This window comes from Tupaia chinensis, unplaced genomic scaffold, assembly GCF_000334495.1.
Source record: "Tupaia chinensis unplaced genomic scaffold, TupChi_1.0 Scaffold145652_1, whole genome shotgun sequence".
Taxonomy (NCBI): Eukaryota; Metazoa; Chordata; class Mammalia; order Scandentia; family Tupaiidae; genus Tupaia; species Tupaia belangeri.
Genome location: NW_006205509.1, coordinates 3,040,309 through 3,056,686, shown reverse-complemented (window position 1 = coordinate 3,056,686; position 16,378 = coordinate 3,040,309). Strand labels below are relative to the sequence as shown.

General features: G+C 47.1%; 1 protein-coding gene across 2 annotated transcripts in view; it reads right to left on the bottom strand.

Moving 5' to 3' along the window:
* Positions 1 to 810: 810 nt before the first annotated feature.
* The window catches only part of DDX23 (DEAD-box helicase 23), a 17,420-nt gene continuing 1,852 nt past the window's right edge, over positions 811 to 16,378 (bottom strand). For both annotated transcript variants that reach the window (XM_027768141.1, XM_014584091.2), the window contains exons 2-17: positions 14,161 to 14,369; positions 12,596 to 12,706; positions 9,775 to 9,868; positions 9,601 to 9,666; positions 7,877 to 8,015; positions 7,229 to 7,362; positions 6,991 to 7,103; positions 6,614 to 6,757; positions 6,294 to 6,519; positions 5,832 to 5,977; positions 5,303 to 5,480; positions 4,284 to 4,526; positions 3,445 to 3,596; positions 3,105 to 3,213; positions 2,170 to 2,344; positions 811 to 1,713 (exon numbers count right to left, since the gene is read on the bottom strand). In XM_027768141.1, coding sequence (XP_027623942.1) covers positions 1,490 to 1,713; positions 2,170 to 2,344; positions 3,105 to 3,213; positions 3,445 to 3,596; positions 4,284 to 4,526; positions 5,303 to 5,480; positions 5,832 to 5,977; positions 6,294 to 6,519; positions 6,614 to 6,757; positions 6,991 to 7,103; positions 7,229 to 7,362; positions 7,877 to 8,015; positions 9,601 to 9,666; positions 9,775 to 9,868; positions 12,596 to 12,706; positions 14,161 to 14,369 — 2,463 coding nt within the window. In that variant the 3' untranslated portion in view covers positions 811 to 1,489. The remainder of the gene's footprint in view (positions 1,714 to 2,169; positions 2,345 to 3,104; positions 3,214 to 3,444; positions 3,597 to 4,283; positions 4,527 to 5,302; positions 5,481 to 5,831; positions 5,978 to 6,293; positions 6,520 to 6,613; positions 6,758 to 6,990; positions 7,104 to 7,228; positions 7,363 to 7,876; positions 8,016 to 9,600; positions 9,667 to 9,774; positions 9,869 to 12,595; positions 12,707 to 14,160; positions 14,370 to 16,378) is intronic.

The window sequence follows — 16,378 nt, the reverse complement described above, 5'->3', positions numbered from 1 at the left end:
GGGATTGTGGCGTGGCCATCCCCCCTGGGGGGTGATTTCTCACTTTCTGTCTCTCTCTGGTGAGCGCAAGCGCCCTATAGCAAAAACCTCTCCAAAAAAAAAAAAAAGTCTCTGGACTTGAACTGAACCAGGAACCTAACTATACCGGACTGCCTTGCAGAACATCACACTTTACTGCTGGGTCACCATCTGGCCCGTGACACTTTTTTTTTTTTTAAAGGTTTTTGCCATATGGCTTATATACTCACTGGAGAGAGAGAAATCACCCCCAGGGGATGGCCACACCTCAGTCCCTTCTCTATTCTCTTCTGGGGATCTTGTACCAGGCATTTCTTTCTTTCTTTTTTGAGTTTTTTTTTGCTATAGGGCACATGCACTCACCAGAAAGACAGAGACCAGACAGAAAGCAAGAAATCACTCCCCAAGGGGGAAGGCCACACTGCAATCCCTTCTCCATTCTCCTCTAGGGATCTTGGGCCCACACGCACACACGCCTGGCTTGAGTTAATTTAAGCTGCTGGGTCCAGGACTCGGACTGCAGTCAACTACATGGAGTCCAGCGACATAGCCATTACACCAACTGCCAGTCCCATATCCGGCATGATTTCAAGCTTCCGAGTCTGAGACTCAAACTGTGGTTGGCCATGTAGGAATCCATGGCCTTAACTATCATGCCACCTGCTGTCCCTAGGCTCTTCACTTGGTGTATTTCATTTGCCAAGCCATCCCATATGCCCAATGCTGCCATCCTGTCCTCTGTAGTGCCTGAGAGAACCTGGGAGATGGATTTAACCAGAACTAGATACAACCTTAATATTTATGTATTTATTCTCAGAACATACAAATTCATCTTCTCAGAGAATAAAAAACAGAAATTTCACTCAGTGACTTGAAGATGGACACAGCCAACTCACCCTGTCCCCATACCCACTAGGAAAAGTCCAGGGGTGGGATGCCTAGGATGCACGGCACCCCTGGGCAGGGGGTCGTGCAGATTTGCAGGCTTCCACTTCTTATAAGCTGAGTGGAAAACAGCTGTCAAAGTGACAGCAAGAGTCCAAGCTCCACAATCCTCATGGTGCCAGATCCCCTGGGCCATCTAGGGCAATAACATTGCCACAGTCTGCCCAGTTACACATCAGGTCTGTGCCGCAGGAGGTCCCATTGGGCAGCCAGGTTTCTGTTCAGTCAAGCAGAAGCCGCTTGGCTGCTCCCATGGTGGGGCAAGAGCTGACAGCCTAGAGCAGTCTCCAAGCCCCCCAGAGGGGCAGAGCTGGGCCAGTTTGCTCTTCCTGCTTCTGACAGCATCTTCCTCCTGCAGCCCCCCATTCAGGCTACATACCTAAAGGCCTGGGCCAGGGAGTCTGATTGTTTCCTAAGCTGCCATAACCCCAGAGTGAGGATCTACAAAGAGGCATGTGAGGGTCCTGAAGCAGAAACAGCAGGCAGCTTCAGCGCACGCCCTTGAACCCATGGGAAGAGAGCTGTGTCAGGCAAAGATGGTCTCTTCCCGGCGCTTCTTGGTGAGGATGGTGCCTGGCTTGTGCTGGGCATCTGGGTGGTTGGCTAGCTCTGGGGGGCAGGAAGACACTGGGCTCTCCAGGATGGCTTGCTTCAGCTCATAGAACACAGCAGAGTCCTCTTTGGTGAGGAAGGTGATGGCCACACCACTCTTGCCTGCTCGTCCCGTACGGCCAATACGGTGGATGTAATCTAGGGGTGGGGGGATGAGGGGAATGTCATGTCACTTGACCAGATGACCCTGGTGAGCAGTGTCTCAAGCCAGCACTTCCAAAGGCATCCTCCTACCCACCACAGCTCTAACCACTAACTACTCACACCGCAGGAACTGCAGTGCCCACAGTGCTCTCCACTGGTGTCTGTCCCCCCACCACGACCGATCGTGGTCATCCTATCGCACTGAGGGTTGCCCAGCAACTAAGGGTTGCCTAGCTCCGGTCTTTTCCACACTCCTGAGGACAGAAGTGTTGTCCCTGCTGCTGGGACAACACACCCAGGTGAGATAAAAGGCAGGAACTCTTCTCGCTGAGACATGCAACCCCAGACTCGGAGCTATGAGAGATGGCAGCAACAGCACCCTGACTCTGAGTGGAAGAGACAGCGAGTTTCACTTTACCCTGGATCGAAGCTGCTTTCCTCGGCACTTACCTTCAATATTTTTGGCCATATCATAGTTGACCACCATAGACACATCTTGAATGTCTATACCACGACCAGCCACATCTGTAGCCACCAAAATATCCTTGGCCCCAGCCTTGAGGTTGGACAGTGCAAACTCTCGCTGCTCCTGGCCTTTTCCACCATGCAGCGTGCAAGCGTTGTACTGTTGGAAGAATGGTGAGGTGAGAACCACCATGGGATCATGGAAAAACACAAAAGTTAAAGAGAATAGGGACAGAGAAGGAGGGTTGGACAAACAGTGGGGTAGGAAAAGGGGAGGAGGCAAAGCAAAGAATAAGAGCCATCAGAAGGAGAAAGCAGGTGAAGAAAGGGTCAGGAGAGAATGGGGTGTGATGTGCCAAGGACAGACAAGGTAAGGTCAAATGCAAAGCAATCTAGTAGGAAGATACAGAGCCAGAGAGATGAGATGCAGGAAAATCAGGAGGTCAGGGTGGAAAGCAGGGGTCAAGACATTTAAGGAAGTTGGGAGGACTAAGGAGCAAGAACACCTCCTCCCCCTCAAGCACAGCATCAGGAGTAAAGGACAGCGATTACCAGCAACTCCCTCCTCATCCCAGCATCCCCTCCCAAACACACATAATCACAAACAGCTTTGACCCTCTATTCCAACTCCCAGACCCTGCCAGGATAGTCTCCAAACCTCTCCCTGGCCCACCCCACTTCAATGAAGACCTAAGGCAGCTTTGGCTGGCACTGCTGGAGAAGACGGGGAGCCCCAGCTTTCCTCACCCCTGACCCAGCTTTCCTCACCCCTCAAGCCACCTTTTTCCCTCCAGCCCTGACTTGTTAAATGCTGGTGCGATTAAAGGACAGGTGAGAACTGAAAGCGGAAGCCTGGGAGCTCTCTATCTCAGACAGCATCACCACAAAGGCCAGACTTGGCTCCCCCCTGCCAGACATACCCCCATCTTCTCCAGGGATTTGGCCAACACATCGCAACCCTTCTTCTGGTTGACAAAAATGATGATGGGTGGATCAAAGCCTTGCTCCAAGATTGCCAGTAGCTTTTTCCTGGGGAGAAGGGGAAGAGGAGAGAAATGAGATGTATAATGCTTCCCACTCCAGGTGAGGCACCCCAGCCTGACCTCTAAACACCAACTTCAGGGTCTCCAGCACCCCTGGCCTTCAGACAAGAAAACTGAAGTCCTTAACACCGTAGAGAAATTGCCATGCAGTCACCACTCATGCTGAGTTCTTGAAGCCCTCTCTTTACCATTTTCCCCAGCTCAGCTGCCCCCGTACCTCTTTTCTGACTCTGACATGAGGAAGACTTTCTGTTCCACACGTTCATGGGGCTTGCCTGCAGAGCCAATGTACACCACGGCAGGTCGTCGAAGATAGCTCCTGGCCAGACGCTCTACGGCCGGGGGCATGGTGGCCGTGAACATGACTGTCTATGAAAACAGGAGACTCAGGCCTGGGCCCAGGCACATGGAATCACATAGCCTACTATCACCGCAGGCAGCTCAACCCAGGCTAAAGAATCTAAAACGAGGGTCCAGCAGATGGTGTGGCGTAATGGTTACACTGGACTCCAACATGGCTGACTGTAGTTTGAGTCCTGGACCTGATGGTTTGAAACCCACGCCAGGCAGGTGTGCGTGTGTGCCCAAAATCCCAAGAGGAGAATGGAGAAGGGACTGCAGCGTGGCTATCCACCCAGGGAGTGATTTCTCACTTTCTGTCTCTCTGCCTCCAGCGAGTGCAAATGCTCAATAATAAAAATCTCTCTCTTAAAAAAAAAAAAAAAAGAATCTAAAATGAGCCTCAGTATAAGCTTTCACAGCCAATTCCTTAGGAAAAGAAAGGTGTCCTCTGCCTTCCCATCTTGCCCTAGCACCTGTTTACATCCTATGATGACAGGAAGGACTGAGCACCTGCTAGCACCTGTGGTCTGGGCAGCAGCATGATTCTTTGGAAGCATTTTTCCAGGGCGGCTCCACCCCTAGGACTGCAGGGGACTGGAGCAAAGCACACCTCACTATCCGGGTAACATGCACCCTGGGCTTACCTAATACAAGGGCCCACAACTAGGTCTGGTAATTTGCCCAACTTTTCCCAGCCCTGAGAAGCAGCCTTACTTGGCGGTACTTATGTTTTCCTGACTCAAAGTTGGCCAACATCTTCTCAGGGTCTTCAGCCTCATCTGTGTCTGGCTTCTGGTTACTGACAGGCATGTGCTCCAGGATCTTCTGGACATCTGGCTCGAAGCCCATGTCAATCATCCTGTCGGCCTCATCCAGAACCACGTAGGTACAGCGGCTCAGTACCAGGTAGCGGTTTTCCAGCACGTCAATCAGACGTCCAGGGGTGGCAATCACAATCTGGGGATACAGTGTCCTCACACAGGGCCTCAGCAGGTACCCCTTCTTTTCTCTCCTGTGAACCCACCTACTTGGGCAATCCAATGCTAAGGAACTTGGTCCCCAACCTCTAGTTAAGTTAGCAGTGAAAGTTCTTGAGAACTGGTATGAAATTACTTGTTGCTACCTTAACTTTTTTCTGGAATGAACAGTCTAAGTAAAGTCCAGGGGTTAGATAGAGGAGGCAAAATCAGAAGGAACTTGCTTAAATGAAAGAGAGACCAAGGGATACCGTGGACCAAGCTGTCTAAAGGATTACACTGAGAAGCCTGCAGAAGACTAAATTCCTATAGCAAGGACACACTTTTAAAAAGTTCTCTCCTTTCCTGAAAAGATGGCAATGCACAAAGCCAATGACAAAGTCTGGAAGAGTAACCACGAGCACAGGCTTTGGATGTGGATCTCAGCTCTGTCCACCACCAGCTGTGACTTCACCCTGAGCTGCAGCTTCACCTACAAAATGGGGATGCCCCTCCCTACTCTCAGAATTGATGTGCTAGCAAATACGATACACTGAGAATTACTGAGTGTATGATATATACACACACACATATATATGTATGATGTACAGTGTGAGGTATAATCCCCGGCATATAAGTTGTCAATAAATGACAGCATCTATTTCTCTCTCTTTGGTATATAGCAGGCCCTTTCTTCATTTCACTTCACTTATTTTGGAAACTAGAAACAGAGCTCCAAGACAGAAGGCCTTCTCACACAGAAGGAGGGGAACTAACCTCACAGCCCATGCGCAGCCTGAAGCCCTGGTCTTCTCTGGAGATGCCACCAATGACGGCCACAGTGCGGATGCCCAGCGGCTTCCCAAACTTGATAGTCTCTTCTTCAATCTGCTGAGCCAACTCACGAGTGGGAGCCAAGATGATGGCATAAGGGCCCTGGTCTGACTCTTCGATCCTGTGGTAAACAGGGCGTCCACACCTTCATGAGCTTTGGTTCTTATCCAACCACAAACAGGAGCAAAATGAAGTTATTCTTACGGGTAGCTACGGGAATGGGGAGGTGGTGGGAATAGAATGCAATGATCCCACTTAAAATTCAGAGCTGCTAAGAGAGCAAAGTTCTCCAGGGACTACTCCTTTCCGAGAACAAAATTATGCGCCACTTTGTTATCATGATCCAATTATTCCCTAATATCTGGCCCAGAATGGACAGGTTTCTGATTATGGACTTAAAACTAAACTCATCTGCCATTGTTGCCTTTCCTATCCAGCCCAACCCACTCCAACTGGTGCCAGCTGACCCCACCTGTCAATTTTGGGAAGAGTGGTGATCCAGACCAGCAATGGGATGAGGAAGGCTGCTGTCTTGCCGCTGCCAGTCTCGGCCACACCAATGATGTCACGATTCTGTAGTCCTATGGGAATTGCCTGACGCTGGATGGGTGTCGGCTCCTACCGTGATCCAGAGAGAGAACAGTGGGTACAAGCAGAATTTTACTACCTGGCCTACTGCTGACAGGGCCGGCGCATATACTAGTACATGGGATGACACCAAATACGAGTCACAGGAATGGGGACCTATGAAGAAATGCAATCACTAAAGGCCAGTGCTTCCACAAGAAAGTGACAGGCAAGGTCACCTGGGTGCCTACTGGCAGAGAAGGGACCGAACACTCAAGGAACTAAGTTCTCTATTCCCAAACTAAGTCTGTATCCTCTAGGACGGTGCAACATGTCAGGGCTCCTGAGCCAGTGAGCGCCCCCTTACCTTGTAGCCACACTTATCAATGACTTCCAAGATGTGTGGGGGCAGAGAAGAGTCTTTCCAGGATCGGATGGGATTGGGGATCTTGCCACCTTTGGTGGTGATGCTGTAGTCTTCACGGAAGATACGCCAGTCCCTGTCTGTCATCTCATCTAACTTCTTCTGGGACCAATGACGATCATCCCAACGCTGCTTAGCTTCCTTCTTTCGAAGTTTCCGGAGCCTTGCCCTGGAGAAGGATGTGAAGAATAAATCAGTATCCTCCAATTCCTTTCTGGAGAGATTCTGGGCTCTGCTTAACCACCCCAGCCCTGATCGCTCACTCCTCCTGTTCCTTTTCTTCCAGGGTTCGCCTCTTCTCCATTAGGTCTCCGTAGAAACGTGACTGCTCTCGTTTCTGCTGCTTCAGGTCAATACCTGCAATAAAGCCTCTGCCCAGCAACTGCACCTGGTGCCGTTCTTTGTACCTGGGATTGAAACAGAGGGAAGAACGTTTAGAGAAGCAGGAGGGAAGGGCAGGCTGCGTTACTTGGCAGGTCTCCTTCCTGACCAGGGTCTTTCCTCCCACAGAGGGCTGGCAGATTACTGGTATACCATTCCTCCACCCCAGCTTACCTTACTCCTCCTCCCTCTGGGGTCATCAGCTCTCTCTAGGCATACCCAGTGTAAAAGACCTAGCCCCATGCACAAAGCCACTCACAGGGGGTTGTAGTCGATGGAAGTGTCCTCAGACGCGTCCCACTCAAACACAAACTTGCGGTCATTGAGATGCCTCGTGCGGCGCCGCTTTTTGATGCCACCCAGATAACGTTCCTGTGCAGGGAGAAAGCGCCAAGCCATCAACTTCTTACCCAAGTCACACAGACACAGAATAGCCAAATAGCCAAGCCTCGTTTTGTGTGTGTGTTGTGGGGGTAAAGGCGGAGCCACAGCTGCACCTTAATGGCATGCAGTTCCTTGCTCTTATCCTTCTCTTCCCGGATCTTCTGCCGCCCTTCCTCATCCTCATTGCCATTGGTCTCCCGCTCCATCCTCTCCCTGCGCTCCCGACGTTCCCGTTCTTGAGGGTCTTCTGCAGGCCAAGGAAAGCAAAGCAGGCTAAGTGCTTTGGTAGTAGAAGGAAATAAAGAGGGAATAGAGGGAGCCTAGACAATGGACATCAAGTGAGGGAAAAAAAGGGGTGGATTTATGATACAAAGAAAATGCAAACCTAACAGAAAAACGGTTTTCTCATAAATTTCTGACATCGTCTCTCTCTTTTTTTTTTTTGGTCAGAGTGCAAGCGTTCACCAGAGAGAAAGGAGAAAGCATCCCTAATAGGATGCGGTCACATTGCAATCTCTTCTCCATAGCTCCATCTTGCTGGGATTTGGGGCACACACACACATGCACCTGGCATATTTTCTAAGTCAGGGACTGGGATTTGAACCCCAATTAGCTATATGGGAGCTAGCTTCAACCGGTAGGCTACAGGGCCAGAGCTTATCATTCCCTCCTCAACCAGGGTAAACAGGTTTCTTCTCCTGAGAAGACACTCTAATCCCTGTCGATGCTTTCCTACCCATTGGGGGGCTACACAAACGAACCCAACATCTTCCTGCCCAAGTCTTGGAACTGTTTCCTTTTCTTCCTTTCTTCTTCGAGCATCCTCTGCCGCTCTTCGACCTCCTGCTGCCGCCGCTTTAGAGCTTCAGCCTCTCGTTCAGCTTTGGAGAGAAATTTGGGCTGCAAAAGAGATCGGAGCTGTAAACAAAGGGCCTGAGGAGAGAGTGCAATCACATCACCGATGAGATGGCAGAGAATCCAAAATAGCGGCTTGTGCATTAAATCTGCTGAGGAAAACACAAATAGCCAAAGACCCTGTTATGATCTGAACTTCGCCTCTCCGCCCCCAAATTCTTATTTTTCTAAAGTTTACTTATTTTTTTCTATTAATGACACAGAGAGAGAGGGACAGAGACAGAGAGGCAACAACCCCAACAGGATCGTGACCCCATAACACACCCTAGTCTTTTATTTTTTTAAGAATTATTTTTATTTAACTTTATTATATTTATTCATCCATTTTAATCTGACCAGAAAGGTACAGGACTTGAACTGCGGTCAGCCATGTGGGAGCCCAGCACCCTTATCCACCACACCACCTGCTTGCCCCTACACCCCAACCTTCTGCCAGCCTTGGATCACGGGAGCACATGTGCCTGGCATACACAGGGAAGTCCCCTAACACAAACCTGGAACCTCCCAATGTGGGTAGGCCTCACAGAGTATGCGTTTTACCACGGTGCCAGCATTTGGTCCCCTGAAATTCCTGTGTTGAAGCTTGAACCCCCTAGTACCTCAAAATGTAACTATTTTGAAGAGAAGGTCTTTTTCTTTTTTAGAGAGATTTTTGTTATAGGGTGTGTATGCTCGCCAAGAGAGACAGAAAGCAAGAAATCATGCCCCCTGGGGGGATGGCAACACCACAATCCCTTCTCTCATTCTCCCTCAGGATCTTGGGCACGCACACACACATGCCTGGACTGAGTTTTTAGCTGCCGGGTCCAAGACTGGAACCAGCAGTCAACTATGTGGGAGTCCAGCGGCACAACCATTATGCATTTGCTGGTCCCTTAAGAGACAGTCTTTTTTTTTTTATAAGAGGTGGGGGAAGTTCTTTTTTTTAATATGTAATTATTTATTTATTCATTCATTTATTTTAATTTGACCAGAGAGAGACAGAAAGAGAGAGAAAAAGAGAGAGACAGGGAAAGTGAGAAGGCAAGCCACCAGGTCTGGGACTTGAACCGTGGTCAGCCATGTGGGAGTGTCCAGCACCTCATCCACTATACCACCTGCTGGTCCCCAAGAGATAGTCTTTAAAGAGTTAAGTAAGTTAACGGGACCAGCAGGTGGTGTGGTGGTTAAGGTGCTGGACACTCCCACATGGCTGACCACAGTTTGAGACCCAGACACGGCGGCTTGCTTTCTCACTCTTTCTCTCTCTCTGTCTCTCTCTGGTCAAATTAAAATAAATGAATGAATAAATAAAATAAAATAAAAAATTATATTAATAAAAAGAGTTAAGTAAGTTAAAAGAGACTACTATGGCAAGTCCTAATTCAATCTGACTGATGTCCTTATAAGAAGAGGAAATTTGGACACAAAAGACACCAGTGACAAGTGGGCACACAGAGAAGACCATGTGCCGGGGGGGGGCCTCAGTGAAACAACCCTGCCAACACCTTGACCTCAGACTATGAGAAAATGTCTGCAGTGTTTTGTTATGGAGGTCCAAGTGGACTCAGACAGACCTCCCAGTTTTTACCTTAGCCTCAGCTTCTTCTTCAGCCTTCTTCTTGGCCAGAAGTTCCTCCAGGGACAATGGCTGGGCCTGAAAATAAAAACATAGGACTTCAGTTCATAAAGGCTCTCTCTTTAAAATCAACAAAACAGGGCACACGCTGAAGAAGATTTTAAAAAAGCCTTTCTCTTCTTTTACCTTAGGCTTCTTATCACCATGTTCATCCTCTTCATCCTTCTTAGAGTCTCTGTCCTTCCGAGATTTAAAATCTTTTCCTCGGCCAGGTGATAAACTTTAAGAAAAAGGAACAGAAAAGGAAAGGTCCAAATTGCTATCCTTTTTTATTTTTATTTTTTTAAATTTTTTGCTACAGGGTACATGCATTCGCCAGAGACAGAGATAGGAACTGAGAGAGAATGTGAAAAATCACCCCCGAGAGGTGGGGACTGTGATCACACCACAATCCCCTTCCTTCCATTCTCCCCTCAGGATCCTGGGCGTGCACACACACATCCAGCATGATTTTCAAGCTGCTGAGTCCAGGATTCAAAACACACAGTTGGCCATGTAGAATCCAGTTGCTTTAACTTCCACACTACCTGATGGCCCCAAAATTGCTATCTTAATTGAGCCCCTGACTAAAATTCAGGCTTAGCCCCAAAAAGAGGATGAAGTTTTCCCATGACTCAACAGACTGGCCCATGGTCCACTATCATGTCGTCAAGCTCTCTTAGCAAGCATGGCCATCTGCCTGCTCAGAAACCTAATTATGGCCTGGTTTTGACCTCATTCTACAGGAATCTCCTTTTCTCAGACTTATTTCCTCTTCTGAGATGTGGACCTTCACTCCAGAGCCAGCTGGTGGCACAGTGGTTAAAGCAACTCCATCTCATGTGGCTGACTGCAGTCTGAGTCTCAGACATGCCGGTATGTATGCACACATGCCCAAAATCCCAGAATGGAGGAGAGGGGATTATAGTGTGGGCATTCCCCCTGAGGGCTGCTTTCTTACTTTCTGTCTCTGTCTCTCTGTGATGAGCACATATGCCCTATAGCAAATCAAAAAGAACAAAAATAAAATCCTTCCACCAGCAGCTGCACATTGGAAACAAAAAATCCTCCTTAACCTTATAATAGGCAATGAGTTTGGCCTACATAGCCACTCCACAAGTCAAGAAGACACCGCCATGTACATCCCATCATCCTCTTTCCTTCCTACCATTCCCAGCAATCTTCCCCTCAACTTGCTTGAAGGTTAATGTACAAGTGATCTAAAAACACCTCACTGAGTTTCTGTTATGAACACTCTTTACTCTGTCCTCTCTTTTGAATTCTAACTTACAAATTGAGGGTCAGTTAAGAGCTTTGCATAGATGGGACCAACAGATAGCTTAATGGTTATGTTGCTGGCCTCCCACATAGTCAACTGCAGTTCAAGCCTGGGACCCGGTGGCTTAAAACTCACGCTAGGCACATGTGCAGGCGTGCCTAAAATCCCAAGAGGAGAATAGAGAAGGGATTGTGGGGATGGCCACGTCAAAATTTCTTCTCCTCTATTTTCCTCTTCGGATTTTGGGCATGCATGTACATACGCCCAATGTGAGTTTCAAGCCACCAGGTCCAGGACTTAACCTGCAGTCGACCATGTGGGAGTTCGGCATCTTAACCACCACTCCACCTGCTGGACCTGGCATTGAGTTATTTATTTCAATAAATACACATTATATATCCTGGGGAAGAAACTGAATGGTCCGATAGAGTTAGAGAAAATGTTTTGTAGGCTGGTAACCTTTTCAGACTAATTCTTTCTTTTTTAAAATATATTATTATTTGGGACCAGCAGATGGTGTAATGGTTATGTAGCTAGATTCCCGTGTAGTTGACCATGGTTCGAGTCCCAGACTTGGTGGTTTAAAACTCACACCAGGCATGCGTGCATGCATGTATGAAATAATGAATATAAAGACTGATAGGGAGACAAGGCCATGATATATATTATATATATAATATATATTATATATATAATATACATAATTTATAATTATATATAAATAATAATTTTATTCAATTTTAATTTGTGAAAGGGCACACGCACACACAAGAAAGAGACAGAGAAAGAGAGAAAATAAGAAAGCAACCGCTAGGTCCAGGGCTCAAACCACAGTTGACCAAGTAGAAGTCCAGAGCCCTAACCATCATGCCACTGCTAGCCCCAGACCACACACACACACACATATATACACACACACATATACATATATATACACACATACATACATAAATATATGTACACACACACACACACATATGTATATATGTGTATATGTGTGTGTGTATTTTAAACTGCCATACCGCACAAGAACTGACCAAAGAGAGAAAGAGACAAAGAGGGAAAGTGAGAAAGCACTTTCCCTGGGGAATGGTCACACCACAGTTCCTTCTCCATTTCCTCCTCCAAGATTTTAGGCATGCATGTGCACATGCCTGGAATGTTTTTCAGGCCACTGGATCCAGGATTCGATCTACACAGTTGGATATGCAGGATCCAACCACCTTAACCATCACACCACTGGCTGGTCCCTAATTTCTAAATTCTAAGAAGATGTTGAGCCTCAAAGGATTGTGACTTCACTATTATACTGTCTTTTTTTTTTTTTTAAAGAATTATTTATTCAATTTTATTTATTCATTCTTTTATTTTAATTTAACCAGAGAGAGAGAGAGAGAGAGAGAGAGCACACGCAGAGGGAAAGTGGAAGTGGGAAAGCAAGCCACCAGATGCGGGACTCGAACCACGGTCGGCCATGTGGGAGTATCCAGCACCCTAACCACCGTGCCACCTACTGGTCCCCATTCACTATTATACTTTCTTAAGAAGAAGACACATGCTTTCCAAGAAAGATAGTTCTGTAATAACTACCAAGAAGACGGGTTTGAAAAATCTGCTTTCCTATGAAGCTGAGCCACCTCGGGTGCAGAAATGAAGACAGGGAAACAATCCCTTTAAGTACTCAGGTACCTGGATCGTTTACGGTCCTTGTCCCGTCTGTGCCCATCCTTGTCTCGATCTCGGTCCTTCTTATTCCGATCCCGCTCCTTATCTCGTTCTCGTTCTTTGTGCCGTCGATCTCTGAAAGCAAGCAAATTTAAGAAATCATTTGATATTTCTAGAATATCTTGTTTCACTGAAGCCCTATAAGGTTCCCATGCTCTTTTTTCCCAAAGAAATGTTTTTTTTTTTCTTTTTTTGGAGAGGTTTTTGCTATAGGGCGTGTGCACTCACCAGACAGACAGAGAGAGACAGAGAGACAGAAAGTGAGAAATCACCCCCCAGGGGGGATGGCCACGCCACAATCCCTTCTCCTCCATTCTCCTCTCGGGATCTTGGGCACGCACGCACACGTGCCTGGCGTGAGTTTAAGCCACCGGGTCCAGGACTCGAACTGCAGTTGACTACGTGGAAGTCCGGTGACATAGCCATTACGCTAACTGCTGGTCCCCCAAAGAAATGTTTCACAAATTGAGAAGTGTGTTTCCTAGGGAAGTTACAAGGGAATTCTAGGATCTTACAGGGGCAAGGGGGAGGTTTCAATATGTTCATGGAAATGTGTAACTTGAAAAAACTATGCATGGGGAACCACCAGTTAGCGTAATGGCTATGTCGCTGGACTCCCATGTAGTCGACCACGGTTCGCGTCCCAGACCCGGTGGCTTAAAACTCACGCCGGGCGCGTATGCGTGCGTGCCCAAGATCCCGAAAGGAGAATGGAGGAGAAGGGATTGCGGCATGACCATCCCCCCTGGGGGTGATTTCTCGCTTTCTGTCTCTATGTCTCTCTCTCTCTGTCTGGCGAGCACACGCACCCTATAGCAAAAACCTCTTCAAAAAAAAAAGAAAGAAAAAACTATGCATGGATTTCAAAAATATTTTGCACAAAAATAAACTCATACTTTAATTTCATTTTTCCAGGAACTTCTTGAAATACCCTTGTAGATCAGTTGTACTGCTAGGTATTAATGGCAATGGTAGCCTATGGACTATGTGAACCTTCCTGATCCCGTGAACCTTCATCTCACAAGATGCCTCTTAACCTTGAGAGTTGGGTGGTTGAGGAAAACTGAAAACATTGCAGGTCCAAGTGGGATAGGGTAGATCAAGGTATGAAACTATTGGGTTGTCAGGAAAGTCATGATACATTTTTGCATAGAAAAACACGTCATTGGGACCAGCAGATGACCTAATGGCTACGTCACTGGAATCCCATGTAGCTGACTGTGGTTTGAGTCCAGGATCACGCGTATGCATGCGTGTCCAAGATCCCAAGAGGAAAGTGGAGGAGAAGGGATTGCGGCATGGCCTTCCCCCCGGGGAGGTGATTTCTTGCTTTCTGTCTGTCCCTCTGTCTTCCTGGCGAGCGCACACACCCTATAGCAAAAACCTCTCCCAAAAAAAAGAAAAATATGTCCTGACTTTCCCAGCAACCTAACAGATATCTCATACTGCAGGCATCACAGAAACCAAGAATGGAGACATTTGAAATGTACTCTCCCTTCTCACATAACAGACACAGAAAGTTACTTTACCTCTCTGTAGACTTGGAACGGGAACGAGAGCGAGAACGGCTGCCTCCTCGACGTCTATCCCTGGAACGATGCCGCTTCCTATCTTTAGATGGGGAGGACTTCCGGTCTCGGTCTCTATCCCGCTCTCTGTCGGGCGTGCGTGATCGCTTCCTTTCCTCCTTGGAAGGTGATGCATCACGGTCCTTTTTGTCAGCCAGCTCTCCTGCCATCTGTTGTGGGTAAGAACAATAATTATTAACTAGGTACTATTCTAAATGGTTCATATATAATTCACTTAATCTCAAAATAACCCTATAAGGCAGATCTATTAGGATACCTACTTTAGAGAGGAGAAAACTCAAGTTCAGGTGTATAAAATAACTTGCCTGAGGATGCAAAGCTAGTAAGTGGCAGAGTTCCAGGCAGTCTAGTACCAGAGGTCCATTCTTACTCACCATACTACAGTGTCTCCCTGGATTCCTTTTTACACATCCATTTCTAACACGTACAACGAATATACAACATCTTTTTACAATTAGACTGCAAGAGTATTACAACAATTGTTAAGTAAATGAATAGTATACTGGCTATTTCTAGAAACAACTTATATTGCTTATCTTAGGAATCAGTTATTTCTGCCAGCCCACCAGGAGCAGACAACACATATAAATCCAGAAGAGATAAATGATCTTGAGCTCAAAAAGAAAGCTCAAAACACGGAGAAGGAAAAACAAAGTTTAACTTTGAAATCTGGATTATAGTTAGCACCACAAGAAAACCTGGATTTATTGATAAATGAGGAAACAAGGGCCAGTCAGTGGCATGGAGATTAAGGATTAACAATGGCCAACACCATGGTTCAAGTCCTGGACCTGGCTGTTTGAAAAACATGTCAGATATGTGTGTGTGCCCAAGACCCTGAGAGGAGAATGGAGAAGAGATTGCAATGTGGCCATCCCCCCAGGCAGTGATTTCTCACTCTCCTCTGTCTTCCTCTTCTCTCTCTCTCTCTCTCTCTAGCAAGCGCACACACCATACAGCAAAAACATAAAAATAAAAGATATGTATTTCTAGTTATACAATCAGAGTAACTTGGTAAGAGGTACACAAGACCATTAGACACTTTTTTTTTTAAAGATATTTTTGCAGATGGCGTAGTGGTTAAGGGTGCTGGACTCCCACATGGTTGACTGCGATTCAAGTCCCAGACCTGGTGGCTTGCTTTATCACTTCCCTCTCTCTCACTCTGTCCCTATCTGGTCAAATTGAAAATAAGTAAGTAAATAAATAAATAAAGTTCAATTAATTAAAAAAAAAAAAAAAGATACTTTTGCCATAGGGTGCGTGTGCTCACCCGAGAGAGACAGAGAGCGGAAAGAGAGAAAAAGAAACTGACATTCCTTATTCAGATTTTCACAGCCTTGACAGTCTGTACCGCCTACTGTCATGAAAGGTTAGAGTGGGAGTTTGTTCTGTCCCCTCCCTATGTGGGGACCACAGAACACCATACTACAACAGGATGCACCACAACATACCTCTGGCCTTCAGTCAGCCGCAGATTGTGGGCAAGTACTCATCTTGAACTTGTACCAGGAAACTTCCCACATGAAACTGCCGCCTAAAGGCCTAGTATTCTGCCACTGCACCACCTTTGTCTGGCCCCCAAGGTATATTTTGAAAGCAGAACTGATAGGACTTCAAAGTGAAGAGAGAGGGACCAACAGATGGCATAATGATTACATTGTTAGACTCCCACATAGTTGATCCCAGTTCGAACGCCAGACCTTGCAACTTAAAACTTATGCTGGGGGAACCAGCAGTTAGTGTAATGGCTATGTCACTGGACTCCCATGTAGTCGACCGCAGTTCGAGCCCTGGACCTGGTGACTTAAACTCACGTTGGGTGCATGTGCGTGCGTGCCCAAGATCTCGAAAGGAGAATGGAGGAGAAGGGATTGCAATGTGGACATCCTCCCGGGAGGGGGGGTGATTTCTCACTTTCTGTCTCTCTGTAGAGTGCACACACCCTGTAGCAAAAACTTCTCAAAAACAAAACAAAACAAAAAAAACTCATGCTGGGCCATATGTGCGTGTGTGCCCAAAGTCCCAAGAGGAGAATGGAAGAGAAGAGACTGCAGCATGGCCATCCCCCTGGAGAGTGATTTCTCACTTTCTGTCTCTCTGTCTGTCTCTCCAGTGAGTGCACAAGCCCTATAGCAAAAATCGCTCTCAAAAAATG